This window comes from Bubalus bubalis, chromosome 21 (assembly GCF_019923935.1).
Source record: "Bubalus bubalis isolate 160015118507 breed Murrah chromosome 21, NDDB_SH_1, whole genome shotgun sequence".
NCBI lineage: Eukaryota > Metazoa > Chordata > Mammalia > Artiodactyla > Bovidae > Bubalus > Bubalus bubalis.
The window spans coordinates 23,324,176-23,352,082 of record NC_059177.1 but is presented as its reverse complement, the minus strand read 5'-3'; the positions used below and the strand labels follow the sequence as shown (position 1 = coordinate 23,352,082).

Here is a 27,907-nt window from a genome sequence, read left to right as displayed (position 1 = left end):
GAGAGCTGGACTATAAAGAAAGCTGAGCACCAAAGGATTGATGCTTTTGATCTGTGGTGTTGGAGAAGACTCTTGAGTCAAGGAGATCCAAGCAGTCAATCCTAAAGGAAATCACTCCTGAATATTCATTGGAAGGACTGATGCTGAAGCTGAAGCTTCAATTCTTTGGCCACCTGATGCAAAGGACTCATTGGAGAAGACCCTGTTTCTGGGAAAGATTGAAGACAGGAGGAGAAGGGACAACAGAGGATGAGAGGGTTGGATGACATCACTGACTTGATGGACATGTTTGAGCAAATTCCAGGAGTTGGTGAAGGAAAGAGAAGCCTGGTGTGCTGCAGTCCACGGGGTCTTAAAGAGTCAGACACAACTGCGTGAGTGAACTGAATGGACCTGATAACATCCTCCCTACCAACTAGTCCTTGGTAGAGACTCCAGGACTCTTTATTCCTTAATCACCCAGGAATGATTCCAATGGGTAGAAGTTATATTGCTCTAATTGATCAGATCAGAAGGTAATTAGGTTTTTCTATGGTACTGATTCTCAGACTCTACCATGCATCAGAACTGTTTGGAAGGCTCATTAAAACACACAAAGCTGAGCCCTACCTCCAGAATTTCTGACATCGTAGTTCTTGAGAGGGGCCTGAGGGTTTGCACTTCAAACAAGTTTCCAGGTGACACTGCTCTGGTTCAACCCTACACTTGGACAATCAGAAATTGGCAAGCTCAAAACGCAAGTTCTTTGGTGTTCTATTTTGCTTGGAGAGTCAGTTGTTAACCATCTACCATCACACCAGTTCACATGGTGAAAGAGTACAGCCAGTACTCTACATCTGCCAGTTATGGGGGGCTGGCTGTATTCATTGTAGCCTGCTGTTTAAATGAGGTACTTAAGCATCCATGGATTTTGGTACCTGGAACCAGTCTCTCCATGGCTATTGGATTTTGAGGGACAAGTGTACAGATAGCCTGAATTGTTTCTTGGATAATCCTGCTTCATTTGACTGAGGTCCAACTCCAGAGAGGATGGAGTGTCCTGTACACAGGCCATGAAGTTCAAGAAGCCGTTGATATCCAGGTGAGGCATCATGAGAAGGGTATTTCCTGTCTTGAACTGAATTCCTGAGTTCTCTCCTACAACATACATTAATTCAGCATATATTAACTGAACATCTACTTTGTGCAAGGACTGTGCTAGGTCCAAGATCCCTGATTCATAGTCTTTGCCTTCCAGGAACTGATGACCTAATAATTACAACTAATGGGTTCTATCATTTTGTAACCACTGGAATTCCAGAATTCTCATAGTTTAATGACTCTCTTCTGTCAATTAAACAACTATTTTGATCTCATAACAAAGTTACTCAATCAAATATAACACTGTAGCACCACACACTACTTTCACAAATTTGTATGAGTGTTCAAGACATTACGCCAAATAAAATGAAATATCTCTAACTTGCACTAATGTAGGAAGTTCAGAGTGCTTACAGTTACAGATATTAAAAAATGCTTAAAAAAATAAAAAATGCTTGCTGGGTTATTATCTTCATACAGATAGAGCTGCTCAAGGAAGGTTAACAAGGGTTTAGCAGTTGAAGCTTTTAAAACATATAAGAATGATTTTCTGCTGCTGCTGCTGCTGCTAAGTCGCTTCAGTCGTGTCCGACTCTGTGTGACCCCAGAGACGGCAGCCCACCAGGCTTCCCCGTCTCTGGGATTCTCCAGGCAAGAACACTGGAGTGGGTTGCCATTTCCTTCTCCAATGCATGAAACTGAAAAGTGAAAGTGAAGTCACTCAGTCGTGTCTGACTCTAGCGACCCCATGGACTGTAGCCCACCAGGCTCATCCGTCCATGGGATTTTCCAGGCAAAAGGACTGGAATGGGATGCCATTGCCTTCTCCAGAATGATTTTCAATCAACGTGTTAATTGTTGTGTAAGAAATGATGTTCTAAAATGCCTTTAAAATATTTGTCCTTGAATAAGAAAGAGTCTACCCTCGTTTACCCAATGAGAGCTTGGCTTTCAAATCTTCATAAAAAGAAAAAAGGGCTTTTAAAATTTTATATTGGAGTATAGGTGATTAAAAATATTGTGTTAGTTTCAAGGGTATAGCAAAGTGGTTCAGTTATACATGAATCTATTCTTTTTCAAATTCTTTTCCCATTTAGGTTGTTATGTAACATTGAACAGAGTTCCTGTACTATACTGCAAGTCCTTGTTTATTGTCCATTGTTAATACAACAGTGTGTACATGTCAATCCCCCACACTAAAAAAAAAAAAGAAAAAAAAGGGCTAATCCTACTTGTTGAAAGATCTTGAAATGGTTTCTGTGCTTAAAAAGTATTCATCAGTTATCATAGTGCCTGAAATGTCAACAGTAGAGATGAATTTGTCTTGCACACCCACATGGTTAAGATATAACTACTCAGCAATAGAAAGGAATCACTGTTAATACATTCAGCAACCTGGGTGGATCTCAAGAGCATTATGCCAACTTAAAAAAGAAATCTCTCAAAAAAAAAAAATAATGTATGATTTTATGGATACGAAATGTATGATTTTTTTTATATTCTCAAAATGACAAAACTGTAGAGTTGGAATACAGATTGATGGGTCGCCGGACACGACTGAAGTGACTTAGCAGCAGCAAGCATAGGGAATACAGAAAGGGATTGGATGCACCTCTAAACTGATAGCATGAGAGAAATCTTTGTAATGATGGAAGAGTTTTGTATCTTTATTTCAGTGGTAGTTACAAGTCAAAGTACTTGATAAAATGAGACAGAACTCTACACACCTTATCCATGATTAGCTTCCTTGTAATGTTGTACTGGGGTCACAAATATTGTATATTAACGCATATATATGGAATCTAGAAAAATGGTACTAATGAACCTATTTGCTGGGCAGGAATAGAGTCATAGACATAGAGAACAATTGTGGACACAGTGGGGAAAGGAGGGAGTGGGACAGACAGAGAGTAGCAGTGAAACATACACATTACCCCATGTAAAATCCATAGCTACTGGGAAGTTGCTGTATAGCACAGGGATCTCAGCTCAGTGCTCTGTGATGACCTAGAGAGATGGGATGGGATTGAGGGGAGGTTCAAAAAGGAGTGGACACACGTATACTTATGGCAGATTCACGTTGTATGGCAGAAACCAACACAACATTGTAAAGCAATTATCCTCCAATTACTTAAAAAAAAAAAAAAGTAACCACTGGGGAAACTGAGTGAAAGATACCCTGGACCTCTCTGAATTATCTTTGCAACTTCTTGTGAATCTGTAATTATTTCAAAATAAAAAGGATTTTTTGTTTTCAAACAAAACTATTTCTTTTCAGCTTAAAATTCTCTAAAATGTCCAGGTAGCTCCTTTGAATCTGCCTGCAATGTGGGAGACCTAGGTTTGATCCCTCGGTCAGGAAGATCCCCTGGAGACGGGTATGGCACCCACTCCAGTATTGTTGCCTGGAGAACCCCATGGACAGAGGAGCCTGGTCCATGGGTCACAGGGAGTTGGGCACAACTGAGCAACTAACACACACACAAAAAATGGAAATAGTGGAAATAGCAGAGGAGAAGAGTAGGTAGAAAGAATTTACTCTGGAAAAATATTGAAGTGCTTTGTGTACAATACAGGTATTTTATTTAATCTTAAACCTTGTGACAGTAAATATTATTAGTTTGGTTTAATAATAACTTTCCCCAAAGAGCAGAAGCCCATAAACAAGAGCAACCATGATAGGAGGAGCCTGGGGGGAACAGGACATTCAGCAAATTAGACCAAAGCCAGTAGGAGTGACTATTAGAGTCTTAGAAGAAGCACATTATGGTAATCCTAGAATAGAAAACTCTGACTTCAGAGATTGTTGGGTGTTTCCTTTTGAATGTCATCCCCAATCAGAGAGACTGATTTTGCATCAGCCATTCTGAAATGATGGACCTAGAGAGAAGACTATCTCCACTGTAGCCAGTCTTCTAGCTACCTACCCAGCAAGGCAGGCGAAGTTTGGGGTTTTAATTTCTGATACCAGTATTATCTCCTTAGGGGTGGCCATACTTGAATGAATGCATTTACTCGAGCTTTATTTTCTATGGGATGATGAGGTAATAGTTAAAGATAATAGAAAAAGGTTAAAATAATATGAAATTCTGAACTTCTGAAAGGGTCAGCCTTAATAGTCCCTGTCAACTGGCAGTGATCCCAGTGGTGTTTCTGCAGATTTATAGACCAGGCACAAGTAATTATCCTTTCCTTTAATAACAGAGTAAAACATCACACCCATCTATTTCCCAGGTGGGACTGCTACTGCACATTCCGTTAAACAGTTATCATTCTCACCAACTCTCCTGAGAAATGATCCTAGGGCACAACCTCAGTTTTCAAGGGTTCTGTTGGCCACTTAAAATACCCTTGACATGTGACCAAGAGTCATTTAATTAAGTGAAAGCAAACAGTGGAGAATTGCCTAGAAGGTTTCTCTCAGCCGGATGCTTCTCCTACGTAATGTAATATTAATATGTTAAAGATCATTGAAAAATAATAAAAAGTCGCATTGCCCACAGGGACGAGGTCCTGTAGTGTGACTTATTCCAACACTGGGAGTGCAGTGCCCCCTAGTAGTTCCTGTTAAGAAACGTGTCCTCAGAGTGCATTAGATTTAGCAAATGAGGAGCTCCCAGAATTGGCACTACTCTCAGGCCCAAGTGGGCAATTTGACAATTGGTTTTATCTTTTCTGAACCATTAGGAACCCACTGAAGTTTCACCTTGAATGTGCACTAATTTTTTCCAGTGCCAACAAAGGCTGGATTCTAACAATGCCCTAATAGGACCTTATCAATAACTCTTAAAAATCTGATTCTCTGTGAATATCAAATTAAACACCCTCCTTTTGCTTTGCCTTCAAGCCTCTCCTGAGCTGAAGGTTGGGAATCAGAATAAATATAGGGGGCAGACACAGAAAGCGTCATCCCACAAGCTTGAGGGCATCTCAGGTGTAAAAGATGGCCACAAAACGGTGGAATATTAAGAAATCCTTTGATGGGTCAAGTAAAACAGACGAAGGTCTGACAATTTTCCTGTGAAAACACTGCAGCTTATAGTGGCAACTGATAGATTTGTAGAGTTAAATAAAACTAGAAGTAAATTTAAGCAAGGTGAATAAACAAGGAGAACAGACATACATTTATATTTCCTTTTTTTTTGTTAGTGAAAGACATTCAAAGGCAGTCTTATCTCTAGGATATCCAAAAGATAATAGGCACATACATACTATAGCACAAATGCTTTGGAAAGTGGAATGTGCATTTTCTGCCTTCTGTGTGGCCGATATCATGCTATTTCAAAGCCTGTAAAAGCAATATATAGTTTTTTGACAAATACACCCATGTGTTGTGCACGGTTTGATTTATGTAAACTCATTTCAAATGCAGTTGCAGAATTCCTCCTGAACAGATGAAAAATGTCTGCCTAAAGTGATAAAAATATATGTGTGTAGAAAGATACAGTTTTAAGATGAAATTTTTATATGTTAACAGATTTGTAACTCTATTTCACACAATACCCTTTTTAAAAAAAGGCTTCTAGAGACTTGTTTTTTTTCCACATTACTGTGTCAGTTCAGGTGTTTCCAGAAGATGGGAGTGAGTCTATTCTGCTGTAAGAACCTTTGTGTGTTGAAAATTAGCATGTGTGGGAGTGGTGAATGGAGAAATGAGATCAGTATAACAGATGCTTGCTTTGTCCATGTATTTCACTAGTTCCAGCAACCAAGAACAAAGCCCACTAACTCAGGTCAACACAAGGTTAGTCAAGGCAGATAGCATACTGACTGTGTCTCATTTAGCCCATATTCTTCCTCTTGACTCAGTTTTGGCCATGTTTCAACATGACTATGTTTAAGAGTGTGGCTCTCCTGAGCCTTTCTGCTCTTTGTACTTGTTTTATAGTTTACCATTCTCAGCTCTTTGCTTTCCTGGCTTCCTTGTTTCACCAAGCTGTGTTCATATATATATACACACACTGAAGTCCTGTTTTGTTTTGTTTGTTTGTTTTTTGTAGTGTTTATCTATTAGGAATTTCAGCTATCTTTTTAATCATGCTGACATATTTACTAGAATGATTATTGTTTTTGTTAGTATTCCTGTTACATAAATATCGAGTAGGTCTGTCCTGACCTTATATTTCTCAGAACCCTATAATTTTCATTATGTAATTTTTCAGATCATACAGGGAATGCATTTATCTCATTATAAGCACAAGCATTTGTACTTGCAGTCTCTTTATTAATTGCATTTATCATTATGGAATTACTCTTTGAATTATAGACTTCCCTCATGAATCCAAGGCAATGGATTGAAGTATCAGTTGCCTACTAGATTCATTTATTTAATTTAACCTTCACTGAGTAAAGCCAGCCCCATGTGTACAACACCCCATTAAAAAGTAACCTTCCCATCTTTCTTTCTTTCTGTACACTGAAAATATTTTCATAACAGAAGCACTTAATGAAGGTTTAACTTGCTTCTGCTGAAACCTTTTATTTTTTAATCACTAACATATAGTTTGTGTGCATTTTAAAAAAGTCGATCCCCATCCTCCCCACCCACATACATACATACTCATTCCCTGTACTCTTCTAAGTAGTTTATGGCTAGTATTTGTATTTAAATTTCACATTCAACATGGTATGAAATTGTAAATTCCATCAAGTCAAGCTACAGTAAGTCAGGGATTTTTTAATATGATAACAGCTCACAACAGATCCTAAAACATTAGTGCAATTAATGCAGAAGGAAATGGAAAATTTTCAGAAAGGTTTCTTTTATATTTCTTTAAGGATATAGAGGAATATCTTTTGTTTTAAGAAGGAAATTATTTAATGTTATTTCCATGTAACTACATATTTGGTGTCAACATGAATGATTTTTTTAGAATATTGGTAGCAAGCATGGAATAGAGTTTTCCAAGAGCAAGTCACATTTTATCCTGCAAGAACCAGGCATTGAATTAGGCAGTGATAGTGGAAAGCTGATCTAAGTCATTATTTTTAAGGAGGAGCTCACAGAGGGTGATGCTTCGACATTTCAGCACATACTCTTATTTCAGCACATCCTCTTACGGAGACCTGCTCAGAGTGCTGTGAGAGAGAACAAAGGCAGTAACAGTCAAGGAAGGGGTGCTTTCACCCACACAATCAGAAAAGGGCCTTATGGGCTTTTGTTTCATCTTTCACTTTTGCTACTGTAAAACTTAAAAATTTTTCTTCATCTGAACATAGAGTAGTTTTCATAAAGAATCCCTCACTATGTATAGTTTTAGCATAGCGTATATTTTGATCTTCATGTTGGAGTTTACCAAATTCATCAAGCTGTACACTTTCAATGGGTACATTTTACTGTATACAAACTACAGCTCAACTTTTCATAAATCCATCAAAACTTCCAGTATTACTCCTGTACTTCAGAAAAATGCAACTTCCTCCCTTTGATGTAATAAGTGCATTACAGAAAGAAAAACTTTAAAGAATGATCTAGTGGATTTTTTCTTCCATAATAATTATTTCATTCTCTGTATTCTCTTCCAGCTGTAGGTCCAGATTTTTCAAGAACCCTCTTAAAAAGGGTAACTCTTGTCAAAGTGGGAGGTGAAGTTGTCATTGAGTGTAAGCCAAAGGCTTCTCCGAAACCAGTCTACACCTGGAAGAAAGGAAGGGACGTATTAAAAGAAAATGAAAGGTATTATCTTGAAATATTTTAAGTATGTGGTTAACCCATAATAATTTATAGGTCTGTTGTTAACAGTCCAAGAGGGAAGAATTTATGATCTGCTCTTCATGAACTAAATGTTAATCAAAGAGCTGAAGCTTTGGGAAAGAGTGGTAAATTAGCAGGTCTTGATATTAAGATTCTAGAAAGCCTTTCTTGCACAGGTAGACCACATGATCCCACATGTTGAAGGCTGTTGGAGTTGCCCAAAGATGTGCAACTGGAAATACCTTTTTTAATTTTAGCTTAAAATTTATTTGTAGGTTTGCCCATCTTTCTCCATTCTATTAATACCTCATTTTTTTCCCCCATAAACAAGTAATTCCAGCTCTTCTCTGCTATGGCAACCCCTCAAATATTTGGCAGTGTCTAGTATGTCTCTTGTTAGTCTCTCCCTTTTTGTGAAACCATATTTAATTCCAGAACTCATTTTCAAATAACATGGCTTTTATTATTTTAATCATGTCTTTTTAAGAACTCTATTTCAAACTTATTTTTGAAAAGTTTTTTTTTTCTTTCTGATATCGAAACTCTTCAAATGTGTGTTTCCTATTATACATGAATTATGTTTATAATGCATGTTCTTTTATCCAGTGTAATTATATGGGTTGTTTGGGGGTTTAGGTCATATTGTGACAAATGGCAGGTATCTCTTAAGACCTTTTTTTGGCTGTCTATAAAATATCTCCCACCCCTTTCTGTAATCTACTCAGATCTGTTGGAAAATGGTAATTGTGCATGAGTCTGTCATGCATAAGATAACATTTACCAGCTGTATACATAATGATTTTAATTGATGCTAAAGGTCAAGTACTCAAAGATGTCATGGGGAAGCCTGTAAAAATGTGTGCGTATCAACTTTAACACCTGTACACCTTTGGATTTACATATGCAAAGTAGATCATCACACTGATGATGTTGTCCTTATTAATGATTTTTGCAAACCCGATATGGTTTATAGAGGGTGTATTCATACATAGTAAATGCATAATATGTGTTTCTTTCTGATTTCTGTTATATCAAGAAAGTGGTATAGTTTACTGATTACTGACCTGACATTCAAATCTGGAGCCAAAGTTGGAACTTGAGAGCACAGTTTCTTATTTTATGTACCATGTACATTATTAGATTAAGGCTACATTTTTAAAGTTTTAATATAACATTAATATGAAGAAAAATATTTTAAAATAATATGAAAAATAGATATATGAATGAGTGCGGTTTGAATAACATGTAAGATCAATCCTGGAGAGGCTAATAAAATTTGCTGCTTTCACAAGCAACCTACAGTGTCTTAAAACAAAAGGAAATTTCTCATCCACACTGCATGCCCACCAGAGGTCTGCTGGGGGCTTTGCTGCTCTCTAAAGCCTAAGCTGGTAGAATAGCACTCTCTGGAACATTTAAATTGCAGATGGAAAGAAAGAAAGAAAGTGAAGTCGCTCAGTCGTGTCCAACCCTTTGCGGCCCCGTGGACTAGCCCACCAGGCTCCTTGGTCCATGGGATTCTCCAGGCAAGAATACTGGAGTGGGTTGCCATTTCCTTCTCCAGGGGATCTTCCCAACCCAGGGATCGAACCCAGGTCTCCTGCATTGCAAGCAGATGCTTTATCCTCTGAGCCACCAGGGAAGACGGAAAAGAGGGTGGTAAACATGTGAAGTGAAGCACTTCTTTTTGCTTATGTTTTGGTGGGCAAAAGAAGTCACTTGGCTCTTCCCAAATTCAGCCCAACAGGGAAATTCAGTCTTTCTGTGTGCCTAGAAGAAAAAGGACACCCTAACGTTTTGAGCAGTATTAATGATCGCTCAACATGACTATAATTTGATCATTGATACAGGTTGTTTAAATTAATTTTGGGAAAATGATATACCAAGAATTACTTTTAATAAGTGAATTTGACTTCTACCATTTGACTTACCACAAAGCTTATCTCTCTCCAACTTTTAATTTTTTTCTTCTAACTTGATTGATAGGGTTCAGATATAGCCTCAACATTGCTATGGCACTACAGGTATCTTTAAAGCAAGGAAACTCCCCATCATTACTCAGGTCCTGGTCTTTATCACCTCCACCTCCACCATCACCAGGCATGACCCAAACTGTCAGTGTGAGCACTTTTTATCCCCATAGGTGCTGTGTCCTCACTGTTCTCTTTCTCAGTTCCACCTCTCTCACAGTGTATTAAACAGATACATTTTCAACAGATTGATTTTCATCATGAAAATGAATTCAAAAGCTGACCAGGTGTAATTTATTTTTAATTTTTTTAACAACGCATGTATTTCTTTTTTACTTAATTTATTTGGCTGCACCGGTCTTAGTTGGAGCACACGGGATCTTTGATCTTGTTGCCTCATGCGGGATCTTTCAGTTGAAGCATGCAAATTCTTAGTTGTGGCGAGTGGGATCTAGTTCCCTGACCAGGGATCAAACCCAGGCCCCCTGAATTGGGAGCTTGGAGTTTTAGCCACTAAACCACCAGGGAAGTCCCTGGCCAGGTATAATTTAAAGGTGAATGTAGGGACTTCAGTGTGTGTCCCATCCTTGGGAGACACTTGCCACTCAACTCTAGCATATTATTGCCACCAGATGGAAATACAGGTCCAGTGCCTCTCCACCTTCTCATTTTTCAAGGGAAACTAGAAACATGGAATTTAAGTTGAGCTATCTTAAGTATTAAATGTCAGTAACTATTATTTTAAAAAATTTAATGTTAGAACAGTATAAGCCACACATCCATGGACCAAGTTTACTTCATGGGCTGCTGGAATACGAGAAAGATAAACTCAACTGAACTTCCTGTAATTTCTGAAAAGGGTAAAAAAATAAGAAAGATATTACTTATATTTCCTTGTTGACAGAGAAGAAATTCTGCCATTTTCCTCTGTCTTTTTGATAAAAGAGAAACATAAGTAAGTGGATAAATGAAGAAAAGCAATCATATATAGGGTTCATAAGTGAAAAGTTTAGAATTCCTATTTTAGAAAAGGACTGACATTGCTAGAACAACACAAAAGGAAAAACTTGTTGACTATGTACAGTGTTGAGTAGTAGCTTCCAATATACAGACTTGTAATTCTCTTTTGAGATGTGGAATCCTAAGAATCAAAAGGCAAGCCATTAACACTTGAATGATCTTTTAAAAATTTTATTGAAGTATAGGTGGTTTACAATATAACATAACATGCTTAGTCACTCAGTCATATCCAACTCTTTGTGACCCCATGGACTGTAGCCCACCAAGCTCCTCTGTCTATGGGATTGTCCAGGCAAGAATGTTTAAGTAAGTAGCCTTTCCCTTGTTTTACAGGGTTGCGTTTATTTCTTCTGTATAGCAAAGTGATTTAGTTATACATACTCTTTTTCATATTCTCTTCCATTAAGGCTTATCACAGGATATTATGGTTTATCACAGAATATAATTCCCTGTGCTATGCAGTAGGACTTTGTGTTTTATCCATCCTATATATAATAGTTTATCTCTGCTAATCCCACACCCCCATTCCCTCCCTCGCCTGCCCACTCTCCTTCTTAGCAACTATAAGTGTGTTCTCTGTGAGTTTGTTTTTATTTCACAGATATGTCGATGTATCAGATTTTAGATTCTACATATAAATGATACCATGTTTTATTTGTCTTTCTCTTTCTGACTTACTTCACTTAGTATGATAATCTCTAGGTTCATCCATATTGCTGCAAATGGCATTGTTTCATTCTTTTTGATGGTTGAGTAATATTCCATTGTGTGTATGTGTGTACCACATCTTTTTTTAAAGAAGTATTTTATTTATTTATTTGGCTGAGCTGGGTCTTAGTTGTGGCCGGTGGGATCTTCGATCTTCTTGTGGTGTGCACATTCTTTTTAGTTGCGGCATGCTAACTCTTGGTTGCAGCATATGTGATCTAGTTAGCTGGCCAGGGATTGAATCTGGGCTCCCTGCATTGGGAATGTAAAGTCTTCACCACTGAATCACCAGGGAAGTTCCTATAGCACGTCTTCTTTTTCCATTCTTCTGTCAATGAACACAGGTCGTTTCCCTTTCCTGGCTGTTGGAAGTAGCGCTACTAGTGAACATAGGGGTGCGTGTATCTTTCTGAATTACAGTTTTGTCTGGGTATATGCCCAAGGGTTGAATTGCTGGAACATACAATAAGTCTTTTTTTTTTTTTTTGAGGACCCTCCATACCGTTTTCTGTAGAGGCTGCCCCAATTTACATTCCCACCAACAGTGTAGGCGGGCTGCCTTTTCTCCACACCCTCTCCAACATTTGTTATTTGTAGACTTTTGAATGATGGCCTTTAACATTTGAGTAAGAGATGATTAATCTCAATTATGGAATAATGCTATAAACCAAGTTTCAGTGAAACAAAATTTATGATCAAGCACCACTTTTTATTAACATTCTCCCTAGAGCTTATGGTTTGACTTGGCCAAACACTACTTAAGTGATTTTTAATTTTAAATTTAGCTAATCAGCTGCCTGCAAATGAGTTTACAATAAAAGTATAAGAAGAAACATTTTTTAAATGTTTACATTTTGATCTTATTCAAATTGTGGTGTTATAGTTACCTCAATGGGTATGGATTCAGAAATACTAGTTAAATGTTAACATGTGAACAATTTTTAAAATACTTTTGTATGTGCTTATTTTGGTTTTTAAAGGCTTTAGGGATTTAAATCATATTTACACTGGCCTTATATATATTAAACCAATCATCTAAATGAAAGATTTAATCTTTAATTTTTATAACTTTGTTATTGTGTAGGCAGTATATCCATAAGCATAAATATATATTTTTTGTTTTCTTGTATATTTATCCAGCTATCAGAGTAAAGGCAATATCAGGCATTTAAAACAGAGATGGTTTGTCACAAAGACTGAAGTACATTAGTTTTCAGGAGAGGCCTCTACTCACCACCAAACAGGAATTATTTGGATTTGTTGAGCAATTAAGCCATGTAACTGAAAAAGGTTGATAATTTTGTTTACTGTTTCTGGACAGAATGCATTTGAGGCAGATGAGATTGATCTATTACAAACAAAAACATCAGAATTCAGAAATGACAGAATCATTAATAAAAACCTAGGCTCCTAGAATCATAAGGAGACATGAAACCAACTCACATGGACTCTTCTGGTTGCAAGTGACAGAAACCTAACTCAGAACTGGCTTCAGGAGCAAAAGGAGTTCACTGGCTCCACATTTGAGAAGACCAGGGCCAGGCTGGGACTCGAGATGTGCCTGGGTTCAGGAGCTCACACAGTGATGGTGGGACTGGGTGGCTGGCTTCCTCTCTCACTGGTGTCTTCCTCTACTTTGGCTCCATTTTCTGATGGGCTCTCCTCTCCTGTTGGTAGGATAGCCACTGGTAGCACCATGCTTTGCCTCTTTTCTAACTTCTCACAACTGCAGAATAGATGTTTATGGCATGGGATAAACCTGCCTTGGTCAGTGATCTTCCCTGAACCAGTAACATTCAAGGGGATGTGATGCACTGATCAGAAGGACATGATCATATGCCATCCTAAGAGGCACTTGGGGAAGCTCCACCTAAGACCTTGAGGACTGAGAATGGAACAGGGGTTTCCCCAAAGAAGCATAGGGTCCTACAACCAGAAGAAGAGTAAGTGGACAGGCAACAGTGTCCAATTCCTACCCTAGTCATGGAGCTCAGCTTCCATTCCCAGACAGGGAACCCCACAATGGGTGGACCTTCACCATCCCTGGTTATGTCTAACATGAGGACCTGACTAATTTTTAGAGTATTTCCTCATAACCAGTATCCTTGTAATTTCCATTCATTGTTTCTTGCTTTGCTTTCTGAAGTTATATTAAGAAAAAATCTAATTCTCTTCCACCATGCCTCTTCCTTTATATACTGACATGCTATTCTCAAGTCGTCTTTCAATTATTTTCCAAGTCCAAATCTTGATGTTCTTCGTATCATGTTATTTGACATCCTCTTACTGTCTTAAACGTTTCTTTCAATGTCTTTCTGAAAGCCAGAATTAAATCTGCCATTCAGAATTAAAACAATATTAATAAGGGAATAAGTATCTTGAACTCTGTAGCAAAGATTGATGATTATTATTACACTGTGTCCCTAAAGAGGAAAAAACATCTTCAGTTAGCTTAGATTAGTAAGGCAAACAAGTGTACATCATAGAAAAACCACTCCTTCCCAATGATTATTTTAAACAATTAACTTAGTGCTTAAAGGGGTAAATCTAGTTGTCTGGAAAATTCACTTAGAGAAAATATTTTATTTCTCATTGAAGCTGAAGAAATTAGTGAAATGTTACTTTAGTTAGCCATGTGTAAATAAAGACTTCTTATTCTTACTCATGTTTAAGAATGTCTCTCTTTCCTTTTAAATGTTAGGCTAATACATTATGTCAAGCTAATGGATAATAATTAAGTATAGATATACCACTGAATGTTTCCAGAAAGAATCTGAAACTTACAGCCTGCATCTCACAGGCATGGTTTCAGAACAACAGCAGGACTATTTTGCCAAACTAGCCGAGCCGACATAGATTTCGATCAATGAACAAAGCATTCATTTGGTGCTTACCATATGTTGAGCCCTTTGCCTGGCACTGAGAGAGAGAAGGAGGAGACATAAACCCAGCCCTCAAGATGCTCTTAGATTAGTTCACGGGCCCAGTAGCAAAATAACAATGTGTTTTTCAATCATAGATGATATATTTAGAAGGATCATTGGATTTGTAGGCCAACAATAGATTGTGGAAGCCTTGAATTCGATGTCTGTAGGGTTTAGGCTTGAACTTCCAGAGAAAATAGAAGGATTTTATGGAAGAGAGTGCACCGTCATATGCATGCTGCAGAAGGGTTGTTCTGCTTGCAACATGGAGAAAGAATCAGAGTAGAACAAGATTAGGAACACAGAGAGACCAGTTTCAGGCAGTATGCTAAAATGAAAACCAAAAGGACTTCAGTGTCTCTCCTGATAGTATAGGAGGGAAGACAGATTTTTTTTTTTAACTTAAATGACTTATTAAGCAGAAATATTTTTAAAAGAAGGAAGGAAAAAAGAAAGTGACTCCTAAGATGCTAACTTGAGCACTGGTAGATGGCAGAGCTATTGACCACAGTACTGAGAAGAGAAAACTGAGTTTGAGAGGAGAAGATAAAGAAATGAGTATTAACATGTGAAATCTGAGGTGCCTTCAAGTGGTGATGTCACATTCAGATTGGAATTCCAATTCAATGTCACTTTCTCAGCAAAGATTTTTCCCTCAAACCTATTTCAAATTGTAAACACCACCACCATCCTCTTCTCATGCTTTACAATTTTCATAGTTCTTACTACCTTCTTTTTTTTTTTTTTTTTTTAATTTTATTTTATTTTTAAACTTTACATAACTGTATTAGATTTGCCAAATATCAAAATGAATCTGCCACAGGTATACATGTGTTCCCCATCCTGAACCCTCCTCCCTCCTCCCTCCCCATTCCATCCCTCTGGGTCGTCCCAGTGCACCAGCCCCAAGCATCCAGTATCGTGCATCTTACTACCTTCTAACATGCTGCATGCTTGCCTTTTTTCCATTATCTGTCTTCCCCACTTTCCATTTAATCGTAATGTAAATTCCATGAAGACAGAGACTGGTAAGTGTGTGTGTGTGTGTCTGTGTGTCTGTGTGTGTGTCTTAAACAATAAAAAGTTAGTATTTTATAGCCCTGGAGATCATAAGTCAGAAATTATTCTCCTTGCATTAAAATAACACATTTCTTTTAATGTCTTTCTGAAAGCCAAAATTAAATCTGCCATTTGGAATCAAAATAGTATTGATAAAGAAATAAATAGTCTTATTATATCCTTAAGTAATGCATTCCTTCTGGAGGTTCTAGGGGAGAATCAGTGTCTGGCTTTTAGAAATCACCTGCATTCCTTGGCTCATAGCCCCCTCCTCCATCATTGGAGCTAGCAAAGCAAGTCCAGTCCATTAGAGTCCTCACATCAGATCACTTCACCCTCCTCTTCTACTTTGAGGTTACTTCGTGGTTACCAGGGGTCCTTTGTGTTTTGTCCCTTTCTGTAATGCTAGTACCTAGGATGGTGCCTGGTACAGACTAAGTGTTCAGTGAATGAATGTCCAACAGGAAATGTGGGTCTGAGTTCAGGAGAGTAAAGACAGAGACCCAGATGTCACCAGTTGACAAGAAGCTGTGGAGTGGATAAGCACACCCAGAGAGTTGTGTAGAATGAGAACACCTGTGAATCAAAGAAAGGAACCTTGAGGAATGGCCACATGCAAAAAGTGGGTGGAAGCAGAGCACACTGGGAGGGGGATTAAGAGATGTGGGAGAACCTAGGAAACAGAAACCAAGGGAGCAGAAAGGTTCAAGAAGGAGCAAGTGCTTGCTGCTTCCAAGAGATGACAAAATAATGGCTCAAAGATGACCACTGCATTGAGGAACCTTAACATCACCTCAGGGGAGCACTTTGAGGCCACTGTGGACATGTTTCAGAGACACAGTGAAATGGTACAATCGTCCATATTCTTAGGCATTTCTTCCCAGGCTGAACACATGTTTAGGCCCACAGTATAATCAGGTCGAGTCTAACATTCTGTGAGACTGTTCATACCAAAGAGGAATAAAATTCCTGTGTCTTGACTAAAGACCCCACAGTCTTCTGCCACAGTGGAATTAGATCATGGCCCTACTAATTTGCCTCTCTTCCCAGAAGTCTTTGGAAGAGTTGAAATTCATGTAATATGTGGAAGAAACTCTAAGCACAGGGCAGCAAAACTCTACATTGTATATGAGTTGTGAAACTCTAGTCTAAAGATACTGGCAACCTGGGAGGCAGAGCACATGGAATGGCAGGTATTTGCCCAGAAGGTTGATCGAATCCTTGCGTGGAAAAGAAAGTTTATTGCTTCAGGCATTCTGTTTCTCTTCTGGAGGCAGAGTGTCTATATATGTGCTCTTAATGAGAAACCCGCCCTCAGGATATCTCTTACAGTTGCTGCAGAGCCATATAGCTCTGTTATTAGGAATTCTGCCCTGGGGAGCAATTATGTTATTGCAATAATTAGAGGCAGTTCATCTCCATAATAATGGAAATCCTGCCTTGGAGGCAAAACAACATCAAAGCAACTCGAGCATCATTGCTCTAGATAGAATCTGTTGCCCCGCTTATTGGTAATACTATTTCATTTTAATTTTGCTTGTGTAGTCATGGAAATAGACTGAGCTTATCTTGCTCTCCAATTCAGACCTGGAACTTTTCTCCCTTTCCTTCCATTTGTCTCTCCTAGAGCCATGCATAAAATAGTTACAACTTTGAGCTCCCCTGAAGAGTCGTTGCAGAAGAGTTTAGAGACATTTGTTTTTTAAATGTGTGTTAATGGTACACAGACCCTGTCCTGTGGAGACTCTGTAAATTTAGCTCTCAGTCACCGGTCTTTTTTGCCTCAGTATAGTTATATCTTGTTGTGTTACGATCAGGAATTAAAGTGATGTCCAAATTCAGGCAGGAGCTACCTACCACCTGTTCTATTCATCGTGGTTATTGGTTATGCCTAAGGATATGCTGGCAAGAGAACTGAATTTTTATATGGAAGTATTTAAAATTAGGTTCCCAATCTAAAGACAACACCTGATGATAAAATCCTTCTGGGTTTCTTCAGCATTGATTCTTTCTTTGTCGGTCAGTCCCCTACCCCTGTCCTACTTTCTGCCCTTATTATCTTGTGTATGGACTTTGCAGCTGTTTGGCTAACCTCTTAACGGGTTTGTTTGGAACCAGCCTGTACTCAAATCTTTCACAAGATGAAACTTCCCGTATCACAGCCCCGATTAATTAAATTCAATAAACATTTGTCACACACTTCCTTTGTACAGATTCATTTGAGCTTATGAACAACCTATATATGTATAAAACAACATATGTGTATATACTTCCCAGGTGGCGCTAGTGGTAAAGAATCTGCCTGCAATGCAGGAGACCCTGCATTACCTGGGAAGTATATACACATATGTCCATACACAAGAGTGGGTTCTCAGAGTCTGGAAGATCCCCTGGAGGAGGAAATGAAAACCCACTCCAGTATTCTTGCCTGTAGAATCCCATGGATAGAGGAGCCTAGTGGGCTACAATCCATGGGGGTCACAAAGAGTAGGACACATCTGAGCATCTGAGCCACATGAACAACCTAATTTAAATCTGAGTTCTACAGGTGCCATTTAAAAAGGGACAGAATTTCTACAGTGGTTTAAAGGAAAGAGACTATTCATCTTTTAAAGGTATGATTTTTTTGACAGTATATAAAATATCATTCTGTAGTCTCAACACACATATGCATATCCATATTTTGATAGACATACAAAGAATAAGCCTGGGAGAATCTCCACTAAAATGTTAACAGTGATTTCCCTAGAAGTTGGGACTGTGGATTTCTTTCTCCTTCCTGTTTTCCTTCCTTCCTTCCCTCCCTCCCATCTTCCTTCCTTATTTCCTTCCCTCCTTCCCTCCCTCCCTTCCTTATAAATTTTGTGTTTGTGAGTTTGATTATTTTATTAATGTTTATTTCCCATAATAGTCTGAAATGCCCATGAGTAAAGATGCCATGTGTGTTTGAGCACATGAGTGCCCCCGACTCCTGGGAGACCCCAAATTCATTATGCAGACTGCTGCTGAGCTGACTGCATTAGGACCAACAGAAAGTGAAAGTGAAAGTGAAGTCGCTCAGTCGTGTCCGATTCTTTGTGACTGCATGGACTGTAGCCTACCAGGCTCCTCTGACCATGGGATTTTCCAGGCAATAGTACTAGAGTGGATTGCCATTTCCTTCTCCAGGGGATCTTCCCAATCCAGAGATCGAACCCAGGTCTCCCGCATTATAGACAGACGCTTTACCGTCTGAGCCACCAGGGAAGTCTAACAGAACTACATTTAAAAATACAGAATCCCACTGTATCCCCAAGGATTCTTTCTAAGGAATTCTAAGATGAGACCCAGGAGTCTGAATTTGTTTTGAACTCTGGCACATGATTTTAATGCAAAGCCAGGTGTGACACTGTATTAGTGGCTTCCCGTTAGCCTCAGAGCAGACAGTCCATCACATAATCAGCAAGACCCTACACTGGTCAGGCTCCCGCCGTCCTGTCCCCACTGTTCTTTCTTACTCTTCCCTCAACCTGACTTCTTGAGCTGTGTGGACCTCCTGTCAGTTCTTCAAATGCCCTTATTCTTCCTGCTACCAACTTTTCAACACACTATTCTTTCTCCCCCAAACTCTCTTACCCAGGGCTTGACAACCTACAGCCCCCCAGCCACATCCAGCCAGCCCTCCATGTGTGTTTGCACAACCTGCAAGCTTGAGAATGGTGTTACATTTTCACATGGTAAGACAAAAATAAAAAAGGAAACGCATTTTACAACATATCAAAATGAGATGAAATTCAAATTTCAGCATCTACAAATAAAGTTTTATTGGACACAGCCCCATACTATTCTTGAACAAATTGTCTAGGCTGCTTTTGTGCTCCAGTGGGACAGGGTTGAGTAATTGCAACAGAAACCACCTGGCCTGCAAAGGCTTGAATATTTACAATCTGACTCTTTACAGGAAAAAAAAAAATCTCTCCCTCCATCCATCTCACAGCATGTTTTTGGCTTCTCTGTCCATGGAATTCTCCAGGCAAGAATACTGGAGTGGGTTGCCATTCCCTTCTCCAGGGGATCTTCCAGACCCAGGCATTGAACCCTGCATTGCAGGTGGACTCTTTACCATCTAAGTCACCAGGGAAAATGGCCACTTCTACGGAGTCCATGAAATGCAAATTGAAGAGGGAATACATTAGGTTGGAAGTCTGAATGCTGTCCCTTCTGTTTCAGTGGCTCCCAAATTTCACTCAAGGAAACTTTTTTCAAGCCCCCAAAGCCTTGCACTCCCTGGAGAAATCAGCCAGGGGAGCTTTCAAGGTGAAGACACGAAAGGTGAGGGGCAATGAGAGTGGAGAGTATATTATCTGATCCTCTTCCCCAAATTTCTAGAAAACAAGTAAAAGAATGAAGCAATGGGAGCTCTTCACCCCAGGTTGAGGATCTGTGGTTTTATACTGACTGTGGTTTTGCAGAGGGCTTTTTATTTTAATTTGGTGATTATAAAAATGATCTTTACAATCATAAATGGCCTTGTGCAGTTGAAAGAGGAGAGAGAAGATAGAAATCCCAAGACTCACTTCCTAAGTTTTATAAAATTCAGCTATTATGGCAGTATATACACACATGAAACAACTTGGAAACCTCCAGTGAAGTACAAATTAACATAATATCTTCCAAACAGAGCTAGGTGACAGTGCTTAGGGAATACACAGAGAAGAGACTCTTAGAGTCAGGCAGGGTCTGCCAGAATTGGCTTCCAACAGGAAGTGAGTTTAAGCAGTTGTGAAAGAACGTGGTCCACACAGGGCTGCAGAGGGGGAAGCAGGAGGTCTCTGTGTGGGGGCTCGTGTCTGTGCAAGATGAAGGGACAGACATGAGCAAGTCAAGAGGGATCCAGCCAAGTGGGAAACTGGGTGTCAGTTGAGTTTAGATGGAAGAAATGGAAGAATAATTGGTAGGGAAATGCTTCAGACTTTTCAACAAGAGATGATTAACACTTTGAAATAATGTTGACAGATATAAAATAATAGTGACAGAAAGGCTGTGAGTCAGCTTGGCTCTGAAGAAGCTCCGAAATCTCTAGTTATTAAGTTGAAATGAGGCTTTGATCTCCTTTTATGTCACTAGCACCTTCATGAATAAACCTTGAGCTTTTGGAAGTGCTGGGGATTCAGGATACTGATTACCTTGGCTCTTTTCCTGTATTTCCTGGTTCTCTTGTGGCCATCACTTCTCTCCCTTTTTTGAGTAATAATATTACCTAGCTATTTTTCAGTCTTTACTGTGCCCTCTGCTAAACACTTTATATACGTATTCTTTTAGTCTTCAGAAAAACATTACAAGATCAGCCCTATTATGAACCCCATTCTTAGATAAGGAAAAGTGAGCTCAAAGAGGGTATTCACTCTACCTGAGGTTGCAGAGTTTGGTAATATTAGGGCTGGTGTTCAAATCCATGTCTCACTTATTCCAGAAACTTTATCTGTACCAGCTTTGTCTGAGGAAGGAATGAGCATTAGGTGCTTTTCTCTACTTTAAGAGAGCATGGAATCTCATGGTAAGTCAATAAGTGAAAGCGTTAGTTGCTCAGTCGTGTCCAACTCTTTGCAACCCCATGGACTCCTCTGTCCATGGGATTTTTCCAGGCAAGAATACTGGAGTGGGTTGCCATTTCCTTCTCCAGGGGATCTTCCCAACCCAGGGATCGAACCCAGGTCTCCCATGTTGCAGGCAGATTCTTTACCATCTGAGCCACCAGGGAAGCTCAAGTCAATCAATTATTAGTAAAAATAAAACTCTGCATTCATTACCTCCCTTTTCAAACTGGAAAATTGCTGACATCTTTAATATGGATAAGTTGTCCAGAAGCAACCTTTACTGTTAACTCATTTCATATTTTCAGTAATAAATTGGCAGCCTTCAGATCCATGGTTTCCTAGTTTCCTGGGGAAAGGAGGCATAATGGTCTGATTTCAGGGCTGGGTTAAAACCATGTAAGCCCCTTGGAGAAGAGGTAAATTAAGTCCTTGAACTACCTCAGCACTGCCTTTGTGCAGAGAAAATAGCTCTGCATCATCAAATGGATTTAAGTGATCATGAAAACATTCAAACCAAAGTGGCATGTAATTAAGAGCAATTAGAACTGAAGTGATGTGACTGGATATTAAAACCAGAAAGGCAGTGTTTGTTCCTTCTCAGTAGAGACAAGGCAGATAAATGTGGGTTCCTCCTAACTTTGTCATCTCTAGAAATAGAATCTGCTAGACTGTGCGGATGTTATGTAAATATTGAAGGTCTAGTATCATGTACTATGTTTGACCCTCTATTTCTGTAGTGGAGTTTTATCCTCATATTTCAGTCACAGATATGCCAGAGTTAATTAGATCTCTACTAGTAAATATCCATCATGGTGTTTCTAAATCCCTTTTGCCAAATGATCTAATTAGAGCAACACTTGGCTCTCTGTATAATTACAACATATGGCACCTAGAGGGTACATATAGTAGAATTATAGGTTGCTTCATGAGAAATCCAGGTGGTGGATAAAAGACTCTATTAAACAAAGTTGCTGTGTGTGTGCATGTGTGTCTGTGTTGTAATGTATACAATTCCTCCACCTCTCCCCAGAATAATAAATATGTTGTAATTCAATTGTCCTGCCCACATGAGACATAATTATATCCTAGAATAGGCATTTTAAATTTTTAAGTAAAACAAATTATTGATAGTATTATCGTAAATTATTTAACCCTCCATACCTCTAAAAATTACCATGTATATTAGCTCAGCAATGCTAGAAGCAGCTCTATGTAAGAGGAGTTATTCGATGGGATGTGTTCTTCCATCCAGGCAAGATAACCTGCTCAAATGACTGCAAAATATGTAGCAAAAATACTACTGAATCCTTTGACCAATGATAAAAAGGGATTTTTAATATCTGCTTATTATCTCTGAAAGTAGACTAACCGCTTGGGTAGATGATGAATTCAGTGTTATTGTGTTGAATTTGAAAGGCTTTACATGCAGAGGTATCCTGGACCCCTCTTGGATGGGCTCCTAAAAGTCAGTGGGACATATCTTTTCCTAGACCACATTCACTGATGTCATGTTGATGACATTGACCATGGTGGGAGTATTTACACCATGGAGAGTGGTATACATCGGGACATTCTTTTCCATAGACAGCCAGTTGTTAAACACTTACCAACATGTCATTACTTGCTGGGACATAACACAGTTTAGAGTTGGCAATGCTAGCTTGGGGTTCGTGGGAGAGATTAAGACTAGATAAATTATCTTCTTTGAAGTGAAAAGAGTGAGTAAGTTTCATTGAGAAAAAAATGGGAAAACAAAAGAGATCTGATCTGGATAGATTCTTCTGAACTGTAACAAGTGTGTGAAAGAGAAAAAAAAATCATAAGAAAGCTAAGAAACTGGAGTGTTGGTAAGAAAGTATGGGTGTCGAAAATGACAGCATTTGACATTGTCAGGTATCTTTGAGAGGTTTTAAAGCATGAGGACCTCCCTAACGTAGCGCGCAGGGAACTCTGCTCAATGTTATGTTGGAGCCTGGATGGGAAGGGAGTTCGGGGGAGAATGGATACATGTATATGTCTGGCCAAGCTCCTTTGCTGTCTACCTGAGACTGTCACAACATTGTTAATGGGTTATACTCCAATATAAAATAAAAAGTTAAAAAAAGAAAGAAGACCTCAAACTATATTTTGAGAGGAGATAATGAAGTCAAAAGTAACCTTGAAAGTAGAACTTTCGATAAAAGTTCTACTGGCTGGATCTGAAGTTGGATGTAGTAACTGATTTTTGCTGGTGTCAAATAGTGAAAAGAGGAATATGAGATATAGTGGAGAGGAGTGACTTGTTTGTGGCAAGAATCTTATTAGAATGGAGGACATTGGGACATCTTTATAGCCTGAGGGGCTCACATAAAGGTGAAGAAGGAGTTAACAGTGTAAGAGAGGGAGATATTCTCAAGGATACAGGAGGGTATTGGACCTGAAATCAATTATTATGGGAAAGAAGGATGTGCCTGTCTTCTCTGACTTTGGGGAGAAAGAGAGGGTGGGTGAGGGCACAGAGAAGGAAGTATAAAGAGGGAGTTGAGAGATTCCATATAATATAGCCTTGACCATGATCTTGATAAAATGAGAGTCAGAGACATCTATGAAAGCGTGAACATGGTGGGAGGCGGGGATTGTATGCTTGAGAAAAAGAGATGCCTAAACTGTCACCTATGGTCAATGTGACAGAAATTAGATAAGATTTGGATTGTGCTTTTGATATTTTTCAGTTGCTTCTGCACACAATGACTTTCCCATGTATTGATTTGCTCTAAAGGGTTTTATTCCAAAAGAGGTAGTTTGTTCCAAAGGATGCATAAAATTGTTTCAGAAAAAATGAAACTGCCTGCTCTTAACACCAAGAAAAATGTTTTTTAGGTGAATTCAATATGTTCTGACTCAGAAGAAAAAGCAACACACTTTAAAATGATTATTCCCCCTTGTCATTTTCTCAAGGACTCACACAGCTTCAGTCACCCCTGCTCTTTCCTTCATCATCAAACTCTCCCTCCTCTTTCACTTTCTGTTGGATCTTTCTGGTCAGTGCAGCTTCATCTTTCTCATCCACTTTGTGCTCCCCTGCTTCCACCCTGTCCCAGGATAATCCCACCTCCTCCCATGGCTTTAAACTCACCATCTGTACTAAGAACTCCCAAATGTACATCTTCAGTGCAGGACTGAACGATTTGAGCTCAACATGCCTCAAACAGAACTCATTCTAGCCACCAACATGCACCCTAAAACCTGTTCTTCTCCTACTTGCACCATCTACCTCTGGTCACTTCAGTCAGAAATCTAGAAATCATCTTTGATTCCCTCTTTCAACATCACATGTATCCAGTGTATTAGTACATTTTGGTGATTCCACTTCCAAAGGATATATAGACTTTGCCTCCTTTCCATCTGCTTTTCCTGTGCCCTCACTCAACCACCATCATCTCCTGTTGGACTGTTCCAATTATTGTTGTTTAGTTGCTGAGTCATGTCTGACTCTTTATGACCCTATGAAATGTAGCCCACCAGGCTCCTCTGTCCATGGGATTTCTCAAGCAAGAATACTAGAGTGGGTTGTCATTTCCTTCTCCAGAGGATCTTCTCAACCCAGGGATGGAACCCACTTTTCCTGCATTGACAGATGTGTTCTTTACCACTGAGCCACCAACCCTTAGCTATTCCTGTCTACATGTCAAAGATGGAGAAAGCTTGATAAAAGCTAGCTACAGATACTCTCAAGTTTTTCCTGACATATTTTTCCACAAGGGTGTTAGTCATTACAACTGAATAGCTAAATCAAAAGCAGACCAGCTATTTTTTATATTAAATAAAGGCATGAATGACTCAGGCCTACAATTAACCAAGGAAGAACAGTACTTTATTCCTGGTTCCTCTGATGTGAAGAAACTGAAAGTTCAAGCACAGTTCAAGAATACACTCCAGTTTCTTAGAGGCTTCATCATCTTCTTTGTTAATTTGACATCCAGCAGTGTATGTTGAGTAGTAAATACTTAGTTATAAAGCATAGACATTATTCAGATCATTATATTATACAGTTTTAGAATGCTAGGTATTTATACTGGCCACAAGTAGCTCCCTACCAATTGGCTTAAAAGTGTTTGCTATGCCCAGAATGAATATGCACTCTGCCTACAAATGTATGCATCTGTATGTGTGACTATATAACAGTGGAATTGTGGTTCCATTGTTGTATAAAAATCCATTGGTGAGTTATTTCTCAAAATTTCTTAGTATTTAATTCCTGTTCACTTCTGTCTTTATCATTCAAATATGCATAGTCACAAGGCAAGAGCACGGCCTAAAGAAAAGTGGATTTTGTTTTGCTTTGTTTTAGTTTTGCTCCTACCTTTAAACACTCACAGGAACATCACATCTGCTTTGTTAAATTTTCTATTAACATCAGCATTTTGAGATAACTAGAAATTGTACTTTTCCATTTTATTATTGGGACCACTAGAGCACAGATTAAAAAATAAAATTGAATCTAAGTAGTAGAATTTTGGAGAAGGCAATGGCCACCCACTCCAGTACTCTTGCCTAGAAAATCCCATGGACAGAGGAGCTTGGTGGGCTGCAGTCCATGGGGTCGCAAAGAGTCGGACACGACTGAGTGACTTCACTTTCACTTTTCACTTTCATGCGTTGGAGAAGGAAATGGCAAACCACTCCAGTCTTCTTGCCTAGAGAATCCCAGGGATGGCGGAACCTGGTGGGCTGCCATCTATGGGGTTGCACAGAGTCGGACACAACTGAAGTGACTTAGCAGTAGTAGAATTTTAGAGCTAACAGTAATATGCAGTTGAGAACTCCTTAAACTAGCTCCTCTTCTATTATACTACATACATTTGCTTTCTAATAATTACTCAAAGCATAGACCCATGATGTTGGTGATGGAGCATTTATCATTTCTGCCATTTAATATTTAGTCCACATCCTTCAGGACTTTGTCACCTCTGAATTCACTTTCTGTGTCTCCCACAGAAAAGAAAAGTGGGAGGGAGGGTAGAAAGAAGGAAGGAAGGAAGGCAAGAAAGAAAGCAGAGAGGGAAAGCAAATCTTAAAAGACAATCCAGCTTTTCCACTGGACCAGTAAGATCACCTTTTGGTCTAGTACCTATGATTTTTTTAATGCAAACAATGAATATGTTTTCTGCTTTGAGTTGCATGAAAAAAAGATGCCTTTAGTTAGCCTAACATGGCACATGTCGCTTGCCCAGAAGGTAGATATATGGCAAGCCTAAAATAGAAAGTTAAAGAAAAAAAAGCAACTTATTAATATTAACTAAAGAAGCTGAAAGACAAAGTTTCATATCAAAAATATATCAATTTCAGGATTTTTTTTCTTGTTTTATTTTCTTATCTAAATGTCTCTTCTTGTTTGGAATCATTTTCTTATTAAAAAGCTTACATTTGAATTCTTTTTGCTTTTATTTTGGTGAGTGAGTGAAAGTCGCTCAGTCATGTCTGACTCTTTGCGACCCCATGGACCATACAGTCTATGGAATTCTCCAGGCCAGAATACTGGAGTGGGTAGCCTTTCCCTTCTCCAGGGGATCTTCCCAACCCAGGGATCAAACCCAGGTCTCTCGCATTGCAAGTGGATTCTTGCAGCTGAACCACAAGGGAAGCCCCTTTATTTTGGTAGTGCTGGAAAATGAAGTCATGATTGGAAAAAAAAAAAAAAAGGATTCAATCACTCTTTTATTTTGATCAAAGTATAACAAATCTTTAGTGAATTGTTGAAAAAAATAAAATTGTTATGTGCACCCATAGTGATTTACCTTTTTTTACTTTGACAATTTTTGATTATTTTAAATATCTAAAAAAAAAAAGCAACTTACTATAAAAACATGATTTTCATGCTTTGAAAATTGGAATTTTCAAAAGTGAGGTAGAAGATTTGAATGCTGGAACTCTTCTCTCCTATTTACATGTGCAAGTAAGAATAAGAACATTTTGTGAGGGGTCCAGAGATCTTCTTTAAAGGACACGTATCTTTTCATGTAACTAGTGTCATCTCTGATTATGAGACTTTTAGAGTTAGATAAGCTTTAGCGATCAATAGATCAGTGGTTTTTCAATTTGTTTCCACCCCCAGCATACCTGTGGACTGCAACATATTCCTGTTGCTTGAAATGATTAATCACACCCTGTTTATGGGAGAAAGAGGGAATGGAAAGCAGTGGAGGGAGGGAGCCCAGGAGTGTATGATAAGAATCTCAGGGCGTGATTTGAAAAAATTCCCTCCAGAACATGCTGTCCTGCATCGCTTCCCAGCCTGTGGGAATCACTGGTTCCCCAGCACCAGCACTTTTTATGAGAAAACAAGGATTAGGTGACTCACAGTAGGTCTCACAACTAACTATTGGCAAGTTCATGGTCATGTAACTGTGCGTCCAAACTAAAGAAACTCCTTCCCATTCTTGGTTTGGGAATAAACCTTTATAACAAGAATAGGGTTTAGAATCCCAGAAGGATACCATCAGAAGGTCTCCAAAATCATCTAGCCAAGATTCACTGAACCTTGCTTGCAGAAAAGTTTTCTTTGGCAAACACATTATCCAACATTATGCTTATATTTTTTAATTAGATTCCAGCCATTAAAATTAAAATTTGGGATATGTCATGTAAATCAGATTACTGATTTATTTTAAAAGATATCTAGATGATCTACAACAGCCAGCCTGCCTTTTTATAAACTCAGCTTTCCAGAGGTGAGAAACAGTTACCCATTTAGCAAGGGCGTGAAACCTCCAGTTATCTTCACAACCCTTGTACCCATTTTAAGATGTACTGTCAGTCGGCCATTTCTCACTGCTCTTGAATTATTGTTTTTCTTACAGTAGAGTTTAAGTAAAAGTAACATATTGATGGTATCTA

The 27,907-nt window shown here is 38.8% G+C and overlaps 1 protein-coding gene across 3 annotated transcripts in view; it reads left to right on the top strand.

Moving 5' to 3' along the window:
* CNTN4 (contactin 4) overlaps positions 1-27,907 on the top strand; it is a 1,023,537-nt gene that overhangs the window by 857,704 nt on the left and 137,926 nt on the right. For all 3 annotated transcript variants that reach the window (XM_025272522.3, XM_025272516.3, XM_025272517.3), the window contains one exon: positions 7,606-7,756. In XM_025272522.3, the coding sequence (XP_025128307.2) occupies positions 7,606-7,756 (151 nt within the window). The remainder of the gene's footprint in view (positions 1-7,605; positions 7,757-27,907) is intronic.